At 39.4% G+C, this 22,162-nt stretch overlaps 1 protein-coding gene across 2 annotated transcripts in view; it reads left to right on the top strand.

Moving 5' to 3' along the window:
- mllt3 (MLLT3 super elongation complex subunit) overlaps nt 1-22,162 on the top strand; it is a 55,555-nt gene that overhangs the window by 32,810 nt on the left and 583 nt on the right. Inside the window, exons 7-13 of one of the 2 annotated variants that reach the window (XM_040141189.1) lie at nt 1,519-2,097; nt 8,680-8,749; nt 9,911-9,964; nt 15,054-15,192; nt 15,963-16,059; nt 16,188-16,256; nt 17,804-17,875. In XM_040141189.1, coding sequence (XP_039997123.1) covers nt 1,519-2,097; nt 8,680-8,749; nt 9,911-9,964; nt 15,054-15,192; nt 15,963-16,059; nt 16,188-16,256; nt 17,804-17,875 — 1,080 coding nt within the window. The remainder of the gene's footprint in view (nt 1-1,518; nt 2,098-8,679; nt 8,750-9,910; nt 9,965-15,053; nt 15,193-15,962; nt 16,060-16,187; nt 16,257-17,803; nt 17,876-22,162) is intronic. The other variant, XM_040141190.1, reaches the window with a different exon arrangement.

Below are 22,162 nucleotides of genomic sequence, written 5' to 3'. Positions count from 1 at the left end.
AAATTACATTCTGTGTTACTAATAAGCTCTTAAAAAGAAAAAAAATTTGCTTGGTGAACCCTGTTACCCATGTTACTGCTTATCCTAATAGTATTGATTATAATTATAGTAAGTATAAATAGTACATTACATAATTCAGTTCTGTTGTTTACTTGATAAGACTACATTCCTAGAAAGTAAAAATGTATTCAGTAGCTGTTTGTATTTATAATGTGCTTTCAGTTTGACTAACTACTACTAATGTATTATTATTATAGGCCCTTCAGAAATTTACAAGAACTTGGGTAACCTGCTAACCTGCCAGTGTCATGGTGCTGAAAGGTCTGTTAAAAAGTGCCATTTTAGTGATCTCTTCAATGTTGATGGCTGCAGAGGCTCTGTGTGTCCATTCCAGAGCACTAAAGCAGTTTTATGTTGGGCTGCCCTGGGAGGGAAATGGGTTTACTGCAGTGGAGGAGTACGCTGGAGGTTAGAATGAGCTGGCAGCTTTACATCCTGAGGTCCTGAGGTCACCACCAGATAGACAAAATGAAAGGTTTTAGTGGTGGTTGGGCAGAGTTGTAACACACCCCGTCGTCTAGACTGCTTTAATGGGTTTACTGCATTGATGAAATATTGACAAGGGGGCTTGAGGTCAGGCCCAGGGACAAATGGTCCCCGTCGTTAGAACGAATGTATTTCCTCCTTTCTCCACATTGCCCTGCGCTCCACTTTTAAGGTTGCACATGTGTGGCTGTTGAAAAGGCCCCTTCACCCCAAGGAACAGCACTACTCAAAAGAAGACCTGAGTTTGCTCTTTAAGCCTATAGCTGGGGACTAAGAAGACCTTTTTGAGTTTCTGTTAAGAATGGACCTCTTTTCACAGATGGTAATGCCAAACTGCAGGGTGGGATGCATGTTTTCTCTTGTTAAAGGCAGAGGATTAATCTTCTTTTGACCTAGCTGCCTGGTTTTTGCTCACTTTGTTGTTTGGGACTATGCATTTTAGAAGTTATACATGTAGTCTAAAGTGCAGCCCAACACAACATGAACAACAAGAAGACAAAATAATCGGTGGAGACATTTTTTTTCCCGCTTCTATAAAGTAGGATTTGCTTGGAAAATTTCATTTTCAGTGGCACTTTACTTGCATATATCAGTTATCACAGCAATACAAGCTTATACCATCCTCAGACAACAGTGTTTCTCAGTGGGTAATTATGCACTTGCCCTATTATGTTTGGTCATTGACCTAAAGAGGGATTTCCCTCTTCCTTTTGCTATAATCCTTTGAGCTGAAGTTTTTTCTTTTGTATCTTAGATTATTCAATGTAATTCTGCTTGAACAACCTAAATGTTGGTTAGAATTTCTTGGTGTTTTTTCATGCATGACTTACCATGCCATCATCAAGTCTTTATACTGTGATTTATTCTGTCAGGAAGAAATCTAAGCCTATTGCTTATTGTTGAGTTTTTGTTCTTTAGGACATGTTCCTACATTGTGTAGGATCTTATTCATTTGTTGGCTTTAATCCACAGGATGGCTCCAAAGGAAGTGGAACTACCCTTCTCACCACTGCCACAACCACCAGCACCAACAGCAGCAGCTTCTCCAAACTCCATAAACCCTCCAAGGACCACAAAGACAAGCCTCCAAAAGACTTAAAAGAGCCCAAAAGTGCCTTCAGAGACTCTGGCTGGGAACCCACCAAAGCCCCCAAAGAACCTTCAAGGAAACCCAAAGAGAACCAGCCACTTAGAGATATCAATCCTAAAATGGGCTTCAAGGAACCCAAGTCTTTGTCCAAGGAGCATCGGACTGAGGGGATCACCCACGGGTCAGGGCTAAACAAGCGTCTGTCCACCCCTGATGGTGACGATCATGTTGCCAAAAAGCGTAAAAAGGGATTTGTGGATTCATCTGGGAAGCAGATGTCAGGTTCAGACGCTAAACATTCAGATAAGAAACTATTGAAGGATAGATCGCAAATGCGAACAAGTAAATTACGACCAGAAGGTGACGAGGCTGAGCGCAGGAAGGTGTCAATGCTTCCTCCATTCCAAGAACTGGTGGATCCCAATGACTCTGATATGGAGGATCAGTCCATCAAATCAGATGTAAGTAGAACACCTTTTTTTAGTTCTTGGACATTTTCCTGTTATCAAAATCAAGAGAATGAGAGTTCTTCGTCTGTCTTAAGAGTAAAGTCAGTGATTTGATTGATGCTACAGCTACACTAAGGACACCCATGTCTTTATTTCTATTATCATGGAGCCAAAGAAGCAGCTGAGTCCACCATGTTGGCCTTACTGATTTAAGTTTTCAAGCCCCTTTACTTGGAAAAGAGTTGATGGGGGATAGGTAATGTAAAGGTATCGAATTCTTCCAGGACTGTAAGGGGGGAGGATTTGTTGGTGGTCAGTTCTTCCTCGGTCTGGAAGGGCTGTAAAATCAAATTACCTACAGGGAGAGAATCTTCTTTAATGGTGGTCTGGTGGATTCCAGGGGTGGTGGGCAGGGAAACTGCAAGAAGGGGTGGGCAACAATAAACCCAGTGGGAGTTCAGTTACATTCATCTGGGTGGCCAAACAGGAAGTGGACAAAACTGATGACTTCAGGATGCATGATACAGCTACGAGATGCGTTTTTTTGTTGCCTTATTGACAGAAAATTACTGATTTTTGTACACTTGAAATATATTTGTATTGGAAATTATTGAATGTCGATTTAAAGTGTGCAGACTTACAAACTTAAAGCCCCTACTTCCAGCTCAAGAGCAGGATTAGAAAAACTTCATCTCTACAGTGGTGCTTTTCATGAATAGGCTGACATTCAACTGGGTTGCCTGGTCCACGCACATTTGGTGGAGAACCCTCCCAATAAAGAAGGGCTGTTTTAAAGCCAAATAGTAGCCAAGAAAGATTTATGGTTTTACAACACCTGAGTAGAAAGGGGAGACGTGGCAGTGAAAAGCACAGAGCTCCCTTTTAATCCTTTTAGCTTTTGAAAGAAGAAAAAGGGTGAACGTTTGTCAAAGAAAGGTCTAAATCCCCATGCTAGGAGCAGTTTTCTTTTATGCAATGGTGTTTTCATTTCTGTTCTTAATGCTTGTATAAAGCGTGGATCTTTGTGTATCTTAATACAGGGGCAGCTTGTTTAGGCAGGGGAGTTATTACTTAGCACTAGCAGAACCTGTGTTTTTGTCTGCACTATATGGAAATGCCTTTTAAGTTTTTCCATACAGGGACCAGGGATAGGGTTGGTTGTAAAGGGGATGTGGGGTGACAAATGCCAGGTGTTTGATTCTCCGCAGGCTAGCAACCCTGGTGGCCAAGTGCCGGGCTGACGCAGAGCACCACTCTCATTTCTCATGTGACCGCTTGTTTGATCTCAGTGTTTTCCACTGAGCATTAGGCCAGAAACAGCAGTGAGGAGGAAGCGTGGAGTAGGTGATGACATGAAGTGAAAGCAGACTGGCGTGTTAGCATGAGGACCTTGTTTTTAGCATGCTGGATGTGGGCTCAGACTGAGTGATTTGTCACCTGCACAAGTTAGGTTAATCTTAAGCCCTTAAGTAGTGGATTCATCTCAGAGGCATGTAATTTATATGGGTTTGTGTTTAACCATTTTCATTGGTCTTACGATTTGTGACTTAATGAAGATGATGATAATAATATTATTATTTACATTATAGCTAAATTTTGGTTATAGCGCATATCCAGACAACTGAGTTTAACACTTAGCAATTGGTTTGTGAAAAACATTTAATGGTTCCATCAACCCTTTTTTAAATTTTAGATCCTTTGGGCAGTGAGAACCAAACCTTTTTTTAAATTGACTACTCAGTTTTCTTTCTTTCTTTTTTTTTAATGAGCCTTTTACAGTATAAGAAGTGTAAAAAGTGAACTTTCAACAATTTGCAAAAATGTTTCCACCTTATACTGAAATAAACTTTAAGTTAAGGTTTAGACCTTAACTTAAGGTCGTGTAGAAATAATATAAGTCATGGATCCCTTTTTTGTATTCTACAAATCATTGCTGACTAGTATTCAAACTGAGTGTTTCCTACACAATTCAATCTGGGCAACTCCTTTGGACAGAGGCTGAACCAACCTCAGTATCTGTAGCAGTAGCACTCTCAATATACCTTATTAGTACTGTATTTTCATTGAAAAACATTTCACAAACCAATATAAAAACTGAACTTAAAGTCCATGAAAACCATTAAAATAATTTCAACAAATATTCAGTGGAATAACAAATCAGCACAGTTTATAATCAGAAAACTTTGTATTCTGTGGGAATACGTCAATTAAAAATTAAAAGCAATACCACCTTTACCATAGTAATGCTTGAACTGTTTGAGTTTGAAATTTTTTTACAACAGAAAAAGAAAAACGTATAAATAACAGCTTTATTGGGAATCCGCCTCTTTTAATTACTGTATATGTGAGCACAGAGAGTAGGAGAGAAGCAAACAGATAAAGGGCTGAAACTGGCTGACACTAGGCAGATTGCAAATACAGCATGATGATGTATTGAATATTGCTAATTAGCTTATTACATTATCTAGCAACATCTATTGTTTTTCTGGCAGGCTTTAGCTACTTTCCATTGAAAGTAGTTGTTTGCAGCGGTTCCACAAAAGTTTTCAACTACATCCTCAATTTCGCACATTGATCTAGTCCTTTTTTTCTTTTCTTTTCTTTTTTCCTGAAGAGGAACCACCTGAAAAGGACTGATTTGAAAATTCCAGTACTCCAGTATTCCAGTATGTTTTTTTTGGGCAGAAGGCTGACTTGAATGCTGGAAATGGAGCAGTCAGGTTGAGCTAAGTACATAGAATTTTTCAGCAAGATACTACAACTTAAAATGTTCTACCAAATGGTTGGGAAAACCATGGCCGAGTTAACTGTTGCAAGAGCGAAAAAGAGGTTAGAAGTTTATAGTGCATTTGTGTTGCAAACTACAAAATTTCAGTATAAATGGTTTTGTCTGAAAGAATTGATTGTCAAACTGAAAGGCTTCTTAATTCACATTAAAATAGTTTTGTTTGGACAGCCCCTGCTGAATTAGACAAGCAGACCAAATAGTCTTGGTCAGCTTGGTCTTGTTTGCTGGCATTTCATTTTGGCGGAAGAAGCCAGATTGATGCCAGTAAACTACAGCTAAAGACTATTTATTGTCTTTGAAGAGGGCTGCTTTGGTGGCTTTGAGTGAAGCAGGACAAAAGACCTAAAAGGGAGTGGTGGTAAGATTTATGCCATTCTGAAGAAGCTGTCCCATAAACCAACAGACCAGCTGTGTGTTGTTTGCTGGCAGGAGGTGACAACCATTGAAGTCACTCTGCCTTTTGTCCTCACTTCTCTGTTTTTCTCTCATGTTGCCTCTGTTGGTCCCTTCTCTTCACTTTGTTTTGCTGGGCAGCTCTGGTTAGCAGTAGCAAAATCCTTTATGAATTTGGGATGGTTAGCAGAAGCAAAATCCTTTAGGATTTTGGGTTGGTTAGCAGTAACAAACTCCTGTATGAATTTGGGTTTACATAAAAAGATAAGTGCATTTAGTATTCCTTTCAGACTGAAACAGTTACACAGTTTAAACCCACATTTACAGTTGATCTGATTATCCCGCCTGGAGATGGAGTTCAGTGCAATGTCAGGGCTAAAGGCATACAAAAATCGGCAGAAGAAATATGCCGAAATTTAGAATTTGGGGGGGGGTGTGTAAATGATTAGGTTTATACTTGTGAGCCTGTGTGTATATCTTGGATTTCCATAGTTAGAGAGCTCCTTGGACATTATACGTATATAGACTGTTCAAATTTGTATGATGTTAATATATTGTGCTCTTGGGTGCTGGTGGGTTTACGTACCAGAATTTCTGATTTGTTGTAGATGTTTTTTCTGAATGAGCAATGGGTAATATAAATGGCCAGACACAAAACACAGCAATTCATTCATACATTCATTCCTATTAAAAGTTAACTGCAATAGTTTGGAAGCATGTTACAGACAACAGTGGAATCAAAGTGTAATTTATTGTCCACTACCACTGGATAAATGTCTTTAGTAGAAACAAAAGTTGGTCTATGTGTTCTGCAGTAAATAAAAAGACAGCACTACACTGTGCTGTTATTGACGGTATGTCACCATCAGTTGGGAAAACCCATGGCCCTCCTCCTTCCCTCACCTATGATTTCAATCACAGTGTCAGCCCTACAGAGTGACTGTCCTACAAAGCCTCTGCACCCTACCTCCGCAGGCAAGCACCTTGCCTTCTTGCCTTGTCTGTGGCAGTCACTGACTAGGCCCTCGTATTTCACCCTCTTGCGCTTGGAAGCCTCCTCCATAGGTCCTCCCATGGCAGGGTCAACTCCAGCAGGACAACGTTCTACATTGCTTCTGATACCAGAACGGTGTCAGGTCTGAGAGCGGAGGGAACTTGAGTTGCCTCCCCAAGTCCACTGTCAGCTGCCAGTCTGGTGCAGTGTTGAAGCCCTGAAGTTGCCTTAGGTGTTGCTCTTAGCTTCTCTCCAGCTCTGATAAAGCTGAAGGTTTGCTTGATATCCGCAGGCCTTCCTCCGGAAACTTTAGACAGCAGCTCAACATGTGCTCAAAGGTCCCCTTTTTCTGGTAAATAGAGTTGTGGAAGCAGTCTGGCATCCACAACCACAACACTTCTTTTTCTTCACCCAACTAGAACTGACTGAAAGTTTTGTAAACCGGCTGAATGTCTGTTGTTTGGTCGGCTTGTTTGTTAGTGCTGGCGTTTGGTACTCCGCTTTTGCAAACATTTGTCTCTGGGTGATACAATAATTAACCTTCATCTTGAAGGCTAGTATTTAAGTTAATAAATCCAAAATGTGTCTAGTTACGTGCCTTTTTTTTTTTAAGAAGATAACACACTGTACAGTGTCGGAGGGCTGCAGTTTGCCCTCATTGTTAGCGTCTGTCAGCATAATTTTAAACAAAGCAAATACAAAAAACAAGCTAACACAGAAAGTCCAGCATTTGATTAGTTGTTGACTTCCCCCTGATTTCAGAGTTTTTTGGTCTTAAATTACACAACAGAAACTGCTATATCAAACCACAATGCTTAAAGCTAGGGGAAAAGGCAGGGAATGACATTAAATTTCAAGGGTCTTCAGATCAGTCAGAAAATCCAGGGCCCAGATAATCACATTCGACTATTTAGATTTGTCCATTTAATCTGCAACCAAGTCTGCTAGTGTGAGCTTTTTCTTCCCCCCAAGCTTCCTTGTTGCAATTTATGAGCTGTCCACACATCTAAAAGCCTGTTTGAAGAGGACGGGCAGTGACAAATGACTGGGTATCAAAGTGATTAGAACCGGCCAGTGTAGGACAGAAGACACACCTGCTGACTTGAAACCTAATTTATCTTCTGAAGTAAAAGAATTTCTAATTTTACCATAAATAATAATTAATAATAAATAAATAATTAATAAAAAAAATTAAAACAAACTTCCATGATAAGAGGTCAGAAAGTACTGTAATATCCATATCCTATAGCAAGCACGTGTGTGAAATCACATATATTGCGAAAATAAAGTAAATTGCACATCTGGTCAAGACAGGGGTCTTCCTCACTAACATGCTATCAATGTACATTTTCTTATCGAAACATCCATGTCTGCCTTCCTATATTGTGGAATGAACATGAATGTTTTGAAAGAAGAAAGAAGAGGATAAACATAATGGATGGAAATATAATTACCCTAACGTCTACTCCCTGCAGTTTTGATTGCTGCAACGTGTGCAAGCTCATTGGCCAAAATAGTAAACATTTTTTTTCACTGCTTTTCCCTTTAATACACCATTTCGATTATTTCAACTTTTTTTCTGAGAAACCATGTTTTGTCCGTAATTTTGGCATGGCGGACGGCTCCAAATACCATAATACCCATGAACCAAGGCTGATTTTGCCTTGGAGGCCAGTCAAAGGCACAAATAACCCCAACCCACCTGTACATCCCCAAATATAAATTTTATGTGAGAAAAAAATATTCACAGTAGAATTTTCATGTAAATGTTCTGTCCTAGACATGACTGCTAAATGATAATGGTACTGAATTTCAGCATTCCAGACTAAATGTAGTGAGCACACAGTTTGTGTGTTTTTCTGCAGGCTTGCTGCATGCAGGCTTGAGCAGTAAAGATGGCCTAGTTTGGATCGGTTAGAGTGATTTTTGACTAAAGGCCATGGCACACAGATGACTTCCAAGAATGAATGGTGACAAAGACAGACAAATGTTACATGTCACAAATTGTTAAAAGGTGGACTTACGGCTGTTCTGAACAGCCACATTTAAATGTGGGATGAAAAAATTGGAGGGGGAAAAATGGTCAAAATTGAAGCAGCAGTAGTCAAAATATCCTACATTATGCAACTTGTTAGAATGTCCTGCCTGGTAAACACCCATGGCAGGCAGCAAATAATTGAGTATTATTAAATAACAGGCTTAACAATCAGCCATGAGAACATTGATGTCAGGTGGACACAGCTTGGAAGTGTTATGTGTAAGTCCAAGCAAGAAAAAATGCAGAGGAAATGACAGTGCTCCAATGATGACATTTCAAATATCTGGGTAAAATATTTGATGATGGTGATGTTTGATCAAAATTATGTCTGTTTCGTCTGTATTATATTTTTCACCGTTTGTTTTCTCTTCTTCCTTCCAGTCCGAACAGCCCAGTCCAGCCAGTTCCAGTTCCAGTTCAGGCTTTGCACCCACACACCACAAACGACAAGGTAATTGTCTGGGACATACTCAAGTTACAGCGATTCTCATATTTATTGTGTATTTCAGTCAGAAATGATCTGCATAATCATCCAGTGTAGCTCATAAAGCATCAGACCATAATGGAGATTTATCTAACTTCTATCTACCTTATCTTTTGCTCCAAGGTCAGAATAATTATGTATAAGACAGAGGGCATGAAGAGAGCATGAAGTACTTGCTCACTGAACATACCTAATGAGAAATAATAGCAATCATAAGTGGACAAACTAACACATTTTGACAAAAGCAAATATCTGTGGTCAAACAATAAGGCCAATAAGGCTCTTGACGATCAAAGGAGCTTGCTTTAATATTTTACTGACCAACTTGATTGCCGAGGTTTTATAATGAAGTATTATTGGGGTCGCTGTTAGGGGAAAAAATTCAGAGATTTCAAGAATTCAATCATACTGTTTTCAGAATGTTGCAGTGTTAAGAGTGTTAAAGTCGGAATTTCAAGAAAGCATCATTATGAAATAAAGTTGTAACTCTATAGGACAAAACCCAACAAAATAGCCGTTATAATTTGAGATAAAGTTGTAATTTTGCAATAAAAATCAGTCTAAAATTAAGTTGTAATTTTATGAGAAAAGGTTGATATTTTGAGATGAACTTTTTATTTTTATGAGAAAAAGGTGTAATATTTCATTAATCAAGTCATAATGTTGCTAGATGTTTAACCCAGTTTTTTAACAAACATTGAGATTTATGTCAACCACCTTTCTCTAGTTCCAAATGTCGGTTATATAAACCTGCAATATGTTTAAAACATATTTGACTGTTCATGTTGTTTCCCTTTTACACTTTGTTTGGGCTGCAGCCCACAGATCTGAGCACTGAAAATTCTGAGTGATGTTATCAGCACTGATAGAAATTATGTCCAAAACTAACTGTGAAAGAAAAACTGCCTTTAAATGCTCTAAAAGTCATTTTGAAACTGAAAATAGTCTAACTGGGCCAGGTGAGTCTAGAACGTATTAGGGTTTTTTTGTTGTTGTTGTTTTTGTTTTGTTTTTTGTTTTTTTTTTTTGTTTTTTGTTTTTTGTTTTTTGTTTGTTTTTTTTCTTTTTTTGAGCTTCTTTTCTTGGGGTGACCCCTGCTTTTGTTTTTGCAATTTTCTCTGGATGCAGTGGTGGACTTCATCATCAGGAAAAGGGTGGCAATTCCTGCCACCACCCACACAGGTAACAGTTACACTGAGACCTGTCAGGCCCCCACAACCCAGTCGCATCTGCATGGAGAATATTTTCTGCTTGTCTGTTTGCATGAACATTCATGCATATCCTCAGAATCATGTTTGGTGTTGTATCATGGATATAATACCACACTCCAGAGCGCCATCACTGCTGATCCAGCAACATATATTCATACAGACAGGTGACAAATTGAAGGAAAAACCAACTTAAAGTGTCTTAGTAAGGTATTGGGCCAACATGTGCCACCAGAACAGCTTCACTGCTCCTGTGCATTGATTCTATAAGTCTCTGGAACTCAACTGGAGGGATGAAACACCATTCTTCCAAAAGTTATTCCCTCATTTGGTGTTTTGGTGATGGTGATGGAAAGTTCTATCTAACACATTGATCCAGAATCTCCCATAGATGTTCAGTTGGTTTGAGATCTGGTGACTCAGACGGCCATAGCATATGATTCACATCATTTTCATACTCATCAAACCATTAAGTGATCCATCGTGTCCCTGTGGACGTAGGGATTGTCACCCTGGTAGAGACAACTCTCATCAGGATAGAAATGTTTCATCATAGGATAAAGGTGATCACTCAGAAAAACTTTATTGATTTACAGTTAACCTACCCCCTAAGGGGTCAAGTGGAACCAAACCATGCCAGCAAAATGCCCCCTCAGTATAATGGAGCCACTGGATCATTTAACTGTACAGGTCAAACATTCAGGCCAGTACTGTTTTCCTGGTGTACCCCACACCTCATCCACTTGTCGAGAATATGGTGAAGGAATACTCATCTGACCACATTACTTTTTCCACATCTCCCTAGATCAGTAACTCTGGTTTTTGCTCCACTGACCTCTCAAATGTGCATTCATCTATGTAATGAGGGGTTTATGTAACGCAACCCTACTATAATATCCATCTCTATATAATTTTGAACCGACTGTTCTTGCTGACAGTCTGATCCAATCCTGCATTGACATTCTCAGTCACGTGAGTTGTTCTTCTGTTTTTTCTTACATACCCTACTAATTCACGAGCATCATGTTCATCAAATGTATACTGTTGACCACAATTTTTGAGCCTATTTACTGATGTCTTTCCCATAGATCTAAATGCAGATGTTACTTAAGGCACTGTTCTTATGCGCACTAACACTAGCCAGTTGTGAGCAGTCATTGTGACTGAAGCTCCAGCCATCTATGCCCCAACAATGAACCCTCTTTCAAAGTCTTATTCTCAAAGTTTTATTCTTGCCATCTTGATACAAAATCAGAATCAACTGGGGCTGCTCAGCATTTTTATATATGACAGAGTATGATTGGATGTTAATTGCTTAATTGTACCATGCAGTGCACCTGTGTGGAAGCAACTGCATTCATTACTGTGAAGCTATTTTTCTCTCTTTAGGTCTTTAGGTAGTATTAGGCAATGATTCCACGGGTCACTTAGAATTAGGCCCTGAAAGGAGTAGTTTATTCTGACACTGATAGAGTCAAGCTATCCCAGTACCCAGTAGCACTTGCCATAGCAACCAAGGTTGTAGCACAGATCCTTCACTTGCAAAAGATATGATAAACCAAGCTTCCAGTTGGGGGAGTAAACAGTCATAATAACTAGTGCCTGTCAGGGTCACAAGGTACATAGTCTTTTCAAGGGGAGAACATAAGTATTGGATAGAATACACAACGTGACTTAGGATAAAATTTAGGATTTGCTACCCAATAGAATCTTCACACATGTACGGATAGGTACTGTGGTCCCATGAAGGATATCCTTATTTGGACATGTAAGTTTTTGTGAGTTCTGTATGGGTTTAAATAGGCTGTGCAAGGAAGATAACCTCCAGATTTGGGTGGCATTACACGGTGTTAACTTTTATTGCTCATCTCTATACTCCTTGGCCAAGCTAAAATAAATGCTTCTGCTTATGACATCTGGGTCATCTGAAACTTATTCCATTTCGAGTTAAACAGCTCACAGATTTCAATTAAAATTGGCGTCACGAACAGGATCCCAAGAGAACTACGACTGGTAAGCGCAAAGTTTCTTTTATTTTTGCCTTTCCATGTCTGTGTTTGATTATAAATAAATAAACTGTGTATATTTTTTCTGCAATTTGGCTGTGAACATCTAAGACCTGAATAAGGTCAGGGTTCAGTATCTGGGGAGTGTCGACCGCACTGCAAGTGCAACAGACCTCCTGGCTGATCACTCTGGGTACATTGCTTGGGAAGTATGTGCCATACAAACCTCACAGTGGATGTTGAATCATCAATCAACTTAAATAAATTGATAAGTTTGAAGTACACAGAAAAGAGAAAGGTTAAGTGAGCTAAAATGCGGTTTAACTTGATGTATTTTTAATCTCATACAGATTATGTAACTTAAATTAAATGCTGATGTCAGTGGTTGGTCAATAGATTAGAGGTAAAAGACTGTGGTAGGTATACCACCAAAGGTGTTTTTTTTTGGGTGGGGGGACTTCAGTTTGCGCCTGACACAGACAAGACCCACAGTGAGGTTAAACCCTTGGGAAGACGTTCTCTAGCTGAAAAGTTATTAGATTGGTGTAATCAAGACCAGTGATGAGTCTGTGTGGAAATGTGAGTTTATGTTAGGCTTATGCCTTCAGAGATCTAGGCGCCGATTGGTAGAGTGTACACTCAAGGCAAAATACTTTGAGTTTATGTTTTAAAAGTCTCAAATTGCCACCACTAGAAAAGAATGGAGACCTTTTGATGCTGCTGCAGTGTTTACTGATGTGTAAGTTTGTGTAAAATGCTTTAATGTGAATGTTGCAATATGGGTAATAATTAGTCCACAGCAGAGGTTAAAAGTAAATCTGTAGACGATTCACCAAAAGATGCTAAAAGGTTTTTCTTTGCACATCCTCTCAAGGATTGGATGGGGACCGTCGGTCGAGAGCCATTTTCAGGTCTCTTTAGAGATTTTTGATTGGATTTATGTTAGGGCTCCGACTGGGCCACTCAAGGAAATTCAGAGTTGTCCCTAAGCCACCCCTGTGTTGTTTTGGCTGTGTGCTTTAGGGTCATTGTCCTATTGGAAAATGAACTTTCGGCCCAGTCTGAGGTCCTGAGCGCTTTAAATACGGTTTTCATTAAGGATAACTCTGTACTTTGCTCCATTCAACCTTCCCTCAACCCTGACTAGTTTCCCTGTCCCTGCTGCTGAAAAACACCCCCACAGCATGATATTGCCACCACCATGCTTCACTTATCAGATGGTATTCGGCAGATGATGAGCGGTGCCTGGTTTCCTCCAGACATATTGCTTAGAATTGTGGCCAACTGTTCATACCTGGTTTCATCAGACCAGAGAATCTTGTTTCTCATAGTCTGAGAGTCCTTTTAGGTGTGTCTTTGCACACTCAAAGTGGGCTTTCATGTGTCTTTCACTGTGGAGAAGCTTCTGTCTTGTTCATTCTGCCATAAAACCCAGGTCGGTGGAGTGCTGCAGTGATGGTTATCTTTCTGGAAGTTTCACCCATCTCCACAAGGGATCTCAGGAACTCAGCCAGAGTGACCATAGGGTTCATCACTTTTCTTACCAAGGTCCTTCTCCCCCAGTTGCTCACTTTGGCCAGGTGACCAGCTCTAGAGTCCTGGTTGTTCCAAACTTCTTCCATTATTCATCAATTATGGAGGTCACTTTGCTCTTGGGAACTTTCAGTGCATCAGAACTTTTATTGCAGCCTTCCCCAGATCTGTGCCTTGACACAATCCCGTTTCTGAGCTCTGCAGGCAGGTCTGTCGATCTCATGGCTTGGTTTTTGCTCTGATATGCATTGACAGCTGTGAGACCTTATATAGACAGGTGTGTGCCTTTTCAAATCATGTCCAATCAATTGAATTTACCACAGGTGGACTCCAGTCAAGGTATAGAAACATCTCAAAGATGATCAAGAGAAATGGGAGGCACTTGAGCTAAACTTCAGGTGTCATTGCAAAGGGTCTGAATACTAATGTCAATGTGGTCTTTCAGTTTTTCCTTTTTAATAAATTAGCAAAAATTTCTAATATTCTGTTTTTGCTTTGTTATTATGGGGTATTGATTGTAGATTACTGAGGAAAAAAATGAATTTAAATAATATGTTATGTCATATTTTGCAACATAAAAAAATATGAAAAAACTGAAGGGGTCTGAATACTTTCTCAATGCATTGTATGTGTTGCCTTTCACAGCGCTCAGGTGAGAATGGATGAATGGTAATAAGTGTAAGCTGCAGATCGCTGAAGTAATGACTAAACCTAATAAAGGAAATGCAGACTAGGATTTCAGATACATGAGAGAGTGTGTGAGAGTGTGGAAGGAAATTGCTTTCCAGCGTCAAGTAAAGTGTGAGAACTCATTTATTCAGGTTTTTCCTTTAATTTGTCAACAATCTGTATTTTTTTTCTTGCTTTCTTTTACGTTGATTACATCCATTGTTGTCAAAAAGTTACTAAAACACATGACTGAGCCACTGTTGTGCTGGGTGACATGTTCCTTAATTACCATGAACATACGCACTGTAGTTTATTTTTGCTCAATTTTGACTCACACACACCGAAATATTCACTACAGCACCAAATGTGGATTAATCCGCTGCTGTAACTAGTCCCCAACAAATGCAGTACTCCTCGTAGGATATTACTGAGCCTTTTTTTAAAAAAAAAACATTTGCATCTTCGGTATGAATCAGTGGGCTTTGGGCTGAGAGCCAGAGACAGAGTAGGGAAGTCAGAATGTGCTGAGAGATGGACTAATACATTGTTGGTTTTGGTCTTTTCATGGGATTGTTTACAATAAGAAATTGTAATAAGGAATAATGACAACCTTGTCTTTTAAAAGTAAAGTGTTAATGTGTCCCCAGACTTAGTGGGATCAAACCAGCAGCAGTTCCTCACCTACAGTTTCCTGCAGCCACAAGCTCCACTACACCATCCCACGATCACGCCACCACACAGCATGATCCGCAGCTTTATGCATGTTTTCAATTGTTTAATTCGAAATAATTTAAAAAAAAAACAAAAAAAAACACCTTTATTCCAATGTTTTCTTATATATTTTGTCACCCACAGTGCTGGGCCCGCTACAGTCAGTGATGCAGGATCTGCACTCAGATGACAACGATGAAGATTCAGAAGAGGACGATGACAATGACATCGACTCTGACATGGAGCGACTGGCACACACACATCTCACACACCACCAACGCAGGTAAGTAAATGGTCACTGCCAATGATCACTTTCATGAAAGTATAATTATAGAAACATGCAGAAATACAGGATACAGACACTGTAGAATTTTAATAAACTTTTGCAGCTGTGTGGGTTGTTGGGAACAGGTTTGTGATTTCCTGTATAACCTCTTAATGGTGGAGATGTTGCGATGTTCTCACAAACAGAATGGTGAGCTTGCAGTCAAATTCTGCACATGGCAGTGATTCCCACATTGTCCATGAGACTCAATTCAGAATTTGGCTGAATGTACACTTTACGCTCAATTTCCTGAGTGCCAGTAATATGCTTTCAGGCTGGCTATACCACTGAAGTAATCGCAGCATTCTTAAATACACATAACACCTATTTTCAGCTGGGGTATTAGTCTACAGACTGATGATGATACTGTATAAACCACTGTGCTGTTTACACCGAACCATAGTATTTTTCCCTATAAAATCTCAAGATTTTTGCATCAATGTGATGAAGTGCATACATTTCCCTTGGGTACTTAAAGTTGCACTGATCAATATTTCTATATTGGCAATCAATATAACAAATGTGTGTAATTTGAAAATTGCACTTCCCCTCAACTCCCATTGTTCTCATCAACCTGGTTTCCAGTAGCAGCAGCTGTTTTCCTTGAAAAGGCTCTGATAAAGCCACTTAGGAGCCAGATATAGGCTCATGGCAGCCTCACATGAGCATATGTATTTTGGTGTACTGAAGCATTTGTTCTGTTTTTTCTACTGTGACTACCTACCCAGGGTGAGTTTAAGTGATGGCAGTGAGAGTGACAGTTCCTCGCAATCACCCCCCTCCCGCAACGAGGCCCCACCCTTATTAAAGACTACTAATAACCAGGTAAGATCATATTATATCGTGTACCTTGTCAGTGTAATTTAATTTACCACAAGGGAACCAAGGTGTTTACTGTATGTAGTTCCAAGTCACCCAGAGTGACTGATCCTGTTTATGGTGTCCCCTTTCAGATACTGGAAGTGAAAAGTCCCACCAAGCAGAGCAAACAGGACAAGAACAAGAACATAGATTGTGACAAGGTACACAAGGCTTTTTTGTTGTTCATAAAACAGCCCATGTAAAAGAGATAAGGAAATATTATCAATAAGAAATGAAAAGTGTGTATGCTCAGTGTTTGATTTCAGTGGAGTCAGCGACAGTATATTACATAATTCAGACATAGTGATGCAGGTTAGATCTGTGTTTCAATGTTAGTTTAATGGCTTTATCATGAGTCATCAGCCTGGCCTCACAACCCTGCTCCTGACCAGAGGATAACATGGCTGTCACACTGTTCGGCTTTGATATGAACAGGTAAACAAAGGTCTCTATAATAGTTGTTGTTGGATTATTATATTATAACTTTATGGTTAATTTTAGCAGCAACTAGACTTTGAAAAACTTGAACATGATTGCAGTGTAAAGCTTATCGCATAAAGTTTTTAGCCTCTTGAAGTTCGCTGACTCATCAGTTAGCCAGTCAGTATTAACTCATGCTGTGTGGCTGCATATGAAACTTTCTACAACACCACATAACTTTATTTTCAATTCTAGTGAAGATCCCACAGCTAACAAAGGTAGCAAATATGTCTGGCTGAAATATAGGTTACGTGAAAAACCATCTAGAATATTTCTCTTTTTTGGAATAGAGCAGCCATAAAAAAAACACGGTGTCGTGGGTTTGAACACTAGATCTCACTTCACATCATATGACCTCGGTGAAAAGCTAGGACTAGATGATACACAATATACTGTATATTGTGATACTGTCAAACAAAATGATTTGTAGAAGACATATACCATCTGACTGCAGCAACTCTGGTTTGATTCCCGCAGAGGACCTTTTTTTCATGTGATCCCTGTCTCTTCTCCCACTATGTCCTGTCTGAATCTCTGCTTTCACATAAAATAAATGCAAAATCCCAGTCAATAAATAAAAACTTAAAAAAAAAAACTTAAAAATTACTAAATGTGCTATCGTTAAATAACCAGTGTAAACATTTTAGGTGTTACTTTCAGATTACTAAGAGTTGACAGCTTCTGCAAATGCATTCATACAAGATCTAATTCTATGGTTTAGCATTAATGTGTTTGATGTTGGGTATTTAACCAGAATCCTTTTTTGGTACTGACAGAAATGTGTCCAAAGTACTGGGTATCAAAAACTGTCAAGTATTGAAAATTGGCATCAAATATCTGGTCAGTTTATTAATCCTGATTACTTAGTCTTTGATCAGAAAGTTCCTAATCTAAATCCAAAATTTGGATTTAGACTACTCTATTTAGACAAAAATCTTGTATAGACAACATTTAACATTTCAGAACTTTGGCCTCTTCTGTGAAATAAAAAGAAGAGTTATGTAGAACATATGTATATCGAAAAACTCTGGTCCCTACTGTGTGTTGGAATGCAGCAGCAGACCCCAGTCTTGTGTTAGGATTACATCCAGGGGGGCAGTCTGGTGAAATTGTTTGTCAACTTTTGATTAAAAGCATGTTCATTACCCTGTGCCTAACAGCTGGTTACTATGTAAAGTACAATATGAAAGGCATAATGCTAACACCACGGTTGCTGTGTGATTGCCAGGCTTACCTGGATGAGCTGGTAGAGCTGCACAAAAGACTGATGACACTAAGAGAAGGCCATATACTGCAACAGGTGAGATGCTGCCATTAACACATACTGTATATCAAAAGTGTGTAATACTGTAACACTGACTATAGTCATTTACCTTTGTGGTGTAGCCCTCTCAGCCTGCCTCTTTTACTGCAGCTAGAAATTTCCACCCTCTCCTACAATGCACTTCATACATCTAACAACCCTAAGCACACACAGATGGTCATAAGGATATTTAAATACCACTAGGCTGCCAGGTGATTACTGAACACTGACATGTTTATGTTGGTAGTAAAAGGTCTTTTGGTGAATACATGCATGTCCTGTAGCGACACTGCAGTTGTCTGTTGAAGCAACTGATGGTTGAAGCTGATTTCTCTGCCTGTCATATGCTTATCTCTCCATGTATCTCTGGTTCTGGTTCAGAGTCTGTCAAATGATGCACCCAGAGGGAATAATTTGCTCTTTAATACTGAAGGACAACCTTACTGATAAGATGTGCTGAATATAATTTCTCCTATCTCCTGTCTATATAATACAGTTGAACTGAATTACTTGGTCAACGTCTACTCAGCAAGGTGGTTGGGGGGGCAGGACTTAAGGCATTGCCACTGTTTTTTTACTTTTTGGCTGGAACGCATAAACCAGGGGTCAGCCTATTTGTGTGTGTGTGTGTGTGTGTGTGTGTGTGTGTGTGTGTGTGTGTGTGTGTGTGTGTGTGTGTGTGTGTGTGTGTGTGTGTGTGTGTGTGTGTGTGTGTGTGTGTGTGTGTGTGTGTGTGTGTGTGTTCGGCCAAATGCCACATGACTGGGTGCTGACATTACACCATTAGTCAGCCATTGGCCGCTACTCTTTACAAATGTTTTGGCACAAAGTTGCTATTGCGTTTACAGGCAGTGTTGCCAACTTACCGCCTTTGTTGCTAGATTTACCAACTTTTCACACCCCTTTAGCGACTTTTCTTCACACCTCTGTGTGTGTCTCATTCAAGTGACCTGACACAGATGGGAATGAGCTTCTAACTTCCTCTCTAAGTGATCATTTTACAGGTAAATATAGCTGACATCACAGGACAGCCGTTGTCTTTAACTTTTTTGTCTGGTGATTTTGTCAGACGACGTCGTGGTTATAAAATCAAGATTGTAGCAGTGCAGAGCAGCAGCTTGGAAATGGCTTGGAAGTGACAGCTGGTTAACATGTTAACCATGTCTTAATGGGCCGTGTTTCAGTCAGTATTTCACACTTGTTCTGTTCTCTGACAACAGAAACAGAAAAACATGTAAATGAGAACAGCTTTATTGGGAATTCGGCTGCATTAAATTAATGTATATGTGGGCATAGAGAGTAGGAGAGACGCAAACAGATAAAGGTTGGTCCAGCCATTTAATTGCTTTTGACCTAATCTTGGTACACTTTTCATTTTTTTTAAAAAAAAAAAAGGTAAAACTGAACAACATATCTTTTTCCCTCACAGTGCGCCCCAGAAATCTTCATCTACATGTTAAGAGTGGCGTAACCCAACTACTTAGGTTCAGTTTTCAAACCTGAAAATGTCTGGTCACTACAACCTCCCTCAATGTCTGTGTGCTTGGCCAAAGACCAAACACAACTCAGTATTTTTTTGTCAAAAGTTAGAGATTGGTTTTTCTTTTTTCTGTTTAAAAACACTAGGTTTGTTCTTTATAACTTTTGGAAAACCTGAGATGCAACCAAGTGCATTGGAAATTGTTGAGTAAATGATACACAAAGCAAGTGGTTCAAACATCCACTGAAGAGCTGAACATTAGATCTGTGTGGAGCGATGAGGAGACTGTAACATCCCTCACATTAATACATGAAACAAACAGAAATGTTTTCTTCATTGTTTTTCACGTTTGAGGTTTGACTGCAATTCTTTTAACTACATCATCTTGTGTCCTGACATTTTTTTTAATCAACACAATTTTCTCCTTTTTTCAAAACCTATCACCTATATTACCCACAATGCAACTCAACAGTTCAGCCAGAAATTGGGGTGTGTTATGCTAGTAGCGACTAATATACCGTGCAGCCTGTGAGCTGCAGCAGAGATGAAGGGCGGGCTACAGAGGTCTGGTGAGCTCACTTCTGTCTAAAACCACACCCCCATTTTTTTTTTTACTTATCAAACTTGTAGTCTTCATACCCATCAACGCTAACTCAAGTGACATCACTTGTGGACATTTATCAGACTTGGATACTAAAGGCTTTATACTACTTTGTCTCACAGGCAGTAGTGCTCCCCAACACCTGGAAACTCACACAGATGTGGAAAATCAGTGGAGATCCCATCTACGTATACCAGTAATACAGATGAAGATTGAAGGCTTTTGAAGTTGTCTGTACTGTAAAATACTGATTCAATATTCAGGAAACCCTCTGCACAGCAGTATAATAAAGTTGGGTGCTATTCATGTTAAAGTAGTTTGATTCATAAATTTAAGATGGACCTCAAGATGAAATCAAGTAGGTAACATCCTAGATGCAGCATGTTGCAAGCTTATTACACTTTATAAGGACATAGTTCAAACACTGACCTTACCTAAACATTGTAGGTTTATTAGAAATCCCTTGATGTAATATGAGTTTGTTTATGTTTGGGCAGTAACCAATGGCAGTTAACTGGAAGGAATAAAATGACATGACCAAAAAAAAGCAGATTTAAATTGTTTTAGGGTGGACATTTCCTTTAGTGAATCAGACATGTAGACTGGGTGGGTTCCCACAGTTTTCACAGATCTCCGCATAATATTGGTTCATGCAAGTGCTATTGGTCAGCTATATTGTTGCACTGGATTAGAGTGGGAGCTGTAATCTGTTACAGTTCCTCTGTAATCTGCGGTTTTATCTGGAAGCAATGAATTATTTGGTTAACCTTTCTCCACCTAAGAGATTGAATGTTACATGCTTATATTCTCAAGGCCTATCATATTCCGGCATTAATGTATCTTCCCAGTGGCGGCTGCCAAGTTCTGCCTCGCTCTCCTTCAAGACGTCTGGCTCTGAGGAAACACAAAATCCCATCCAAAACAGCATGGCTTGTGCACAGCTTTAACTCAAACAGTAATCAAGCTAATCTAGCAGAGTTCACCAACTGGCTACACATCCTGTTACAAGAGATGGAAATGATTAAATCTCAGCTTCTCTGCACAGTGGTGGGGACCACATATTGAATCACACAGAAAACTGCAATGGGGATGGCATGTCTTAAGTGGGACTGCACATGAGTTTGGTAGCTGTTTCCAGTTGAAACGTATACTAAACAGCAATTAAAATGAGCAAACAGGCCAAATCACCACTCACACAACTAAAACAAGTGGAAAAAGTGTGAAGTGACGCCTGAGCATCTGACTTACATCTGCCCTATAATTAAAGTGCACTGCAGTTCTTTCCACAGAGGCCTTGTAGTGGGAATAGGATCAGATTGGTTCCCCCTTTCCCAACCTGACTGTACCTAAACGAATAATATGTTCACAACAAGCCAGCTAATTATGAGAAGACAGCTGTCGCCCACTTTTAGTCAGCAAACACCAAAACTTTTATTCACTGGTAATGCTAGGTTGTCAGTGGGACAGATCATTTAGTGAGTCTGCTTAATATCAGCCTCTCATTTCTGTTTCTGTTATCAGACAGTGTAGCCAGCAGAAAGTAGATAATACTTGCTTCATTGTTTTCCAAAAGCTCAGCTTGTACCATCTACACTAAAATCAAACCTATTATTTTCAGACTCAGCCACTCCTTAGAACCTTTTTGAAAAACCTTGTTTTCGAGCGACTTGCTTTTTATCTTAGTGGTATAGGTGTCAGTTACTGCTTCACCACAAGATTTGATTGCACCTGAATTCTCTACAGTCAGTAGTCAGTTATATTTTGGAGTTTGATTAGAGGGAGACAATCTGTTACAGATCCTCTGTAATCATTTCTTCTCATTTACATATTTTTGTTCAGAGAAACAGTTGTTAGTGGATTTGTCAAAGAACCAAGAGGAAAAGGATATTCTTTCTTTTTGTAAAGAAATACTAAGCCTTAGAACACGATTCCTCTTGTTTTGAGTTCCTATGTCCTGTGAATAGTGAAATTAAGAATTTGCCAGTGTATTTGAGGCCAGCTTTACAGACCCAAAGCAGTCTATTTCAAGAGATGTCTCACATCTGTGATCTGTCACAAGCAAAATCTCAAAACTGGTAAAACTGAAAGTAGAAACAAGTGAAATTAGAAAAGAAAAAATTTTCTAAACACAAATGATTCAAAATCACTGGCATGTTTTTCAGCGTATGTATGCCTATGTAAAGCTCCGTACACGATTAAAAAA

Source organism: Xiphias gladius, chromosome 12 (genome assembly GCF_016859285.1).
Source record: "Xiphias gladius isolate SHS-SW01 ecotype Sanya breed wild chromosome 12, ASM1685928v1, whole genome shotgun sequence".
Taxonomy (NCBI): Eukaryota; Metazoa; Chordata; class Actinopteri; order Istiophoriformes; family Xiphiidae; genus Xiphias; species Xiphias gladius.
This window is presented reverse-complemented; position numbering and strand designations above follow the sequence as displayed.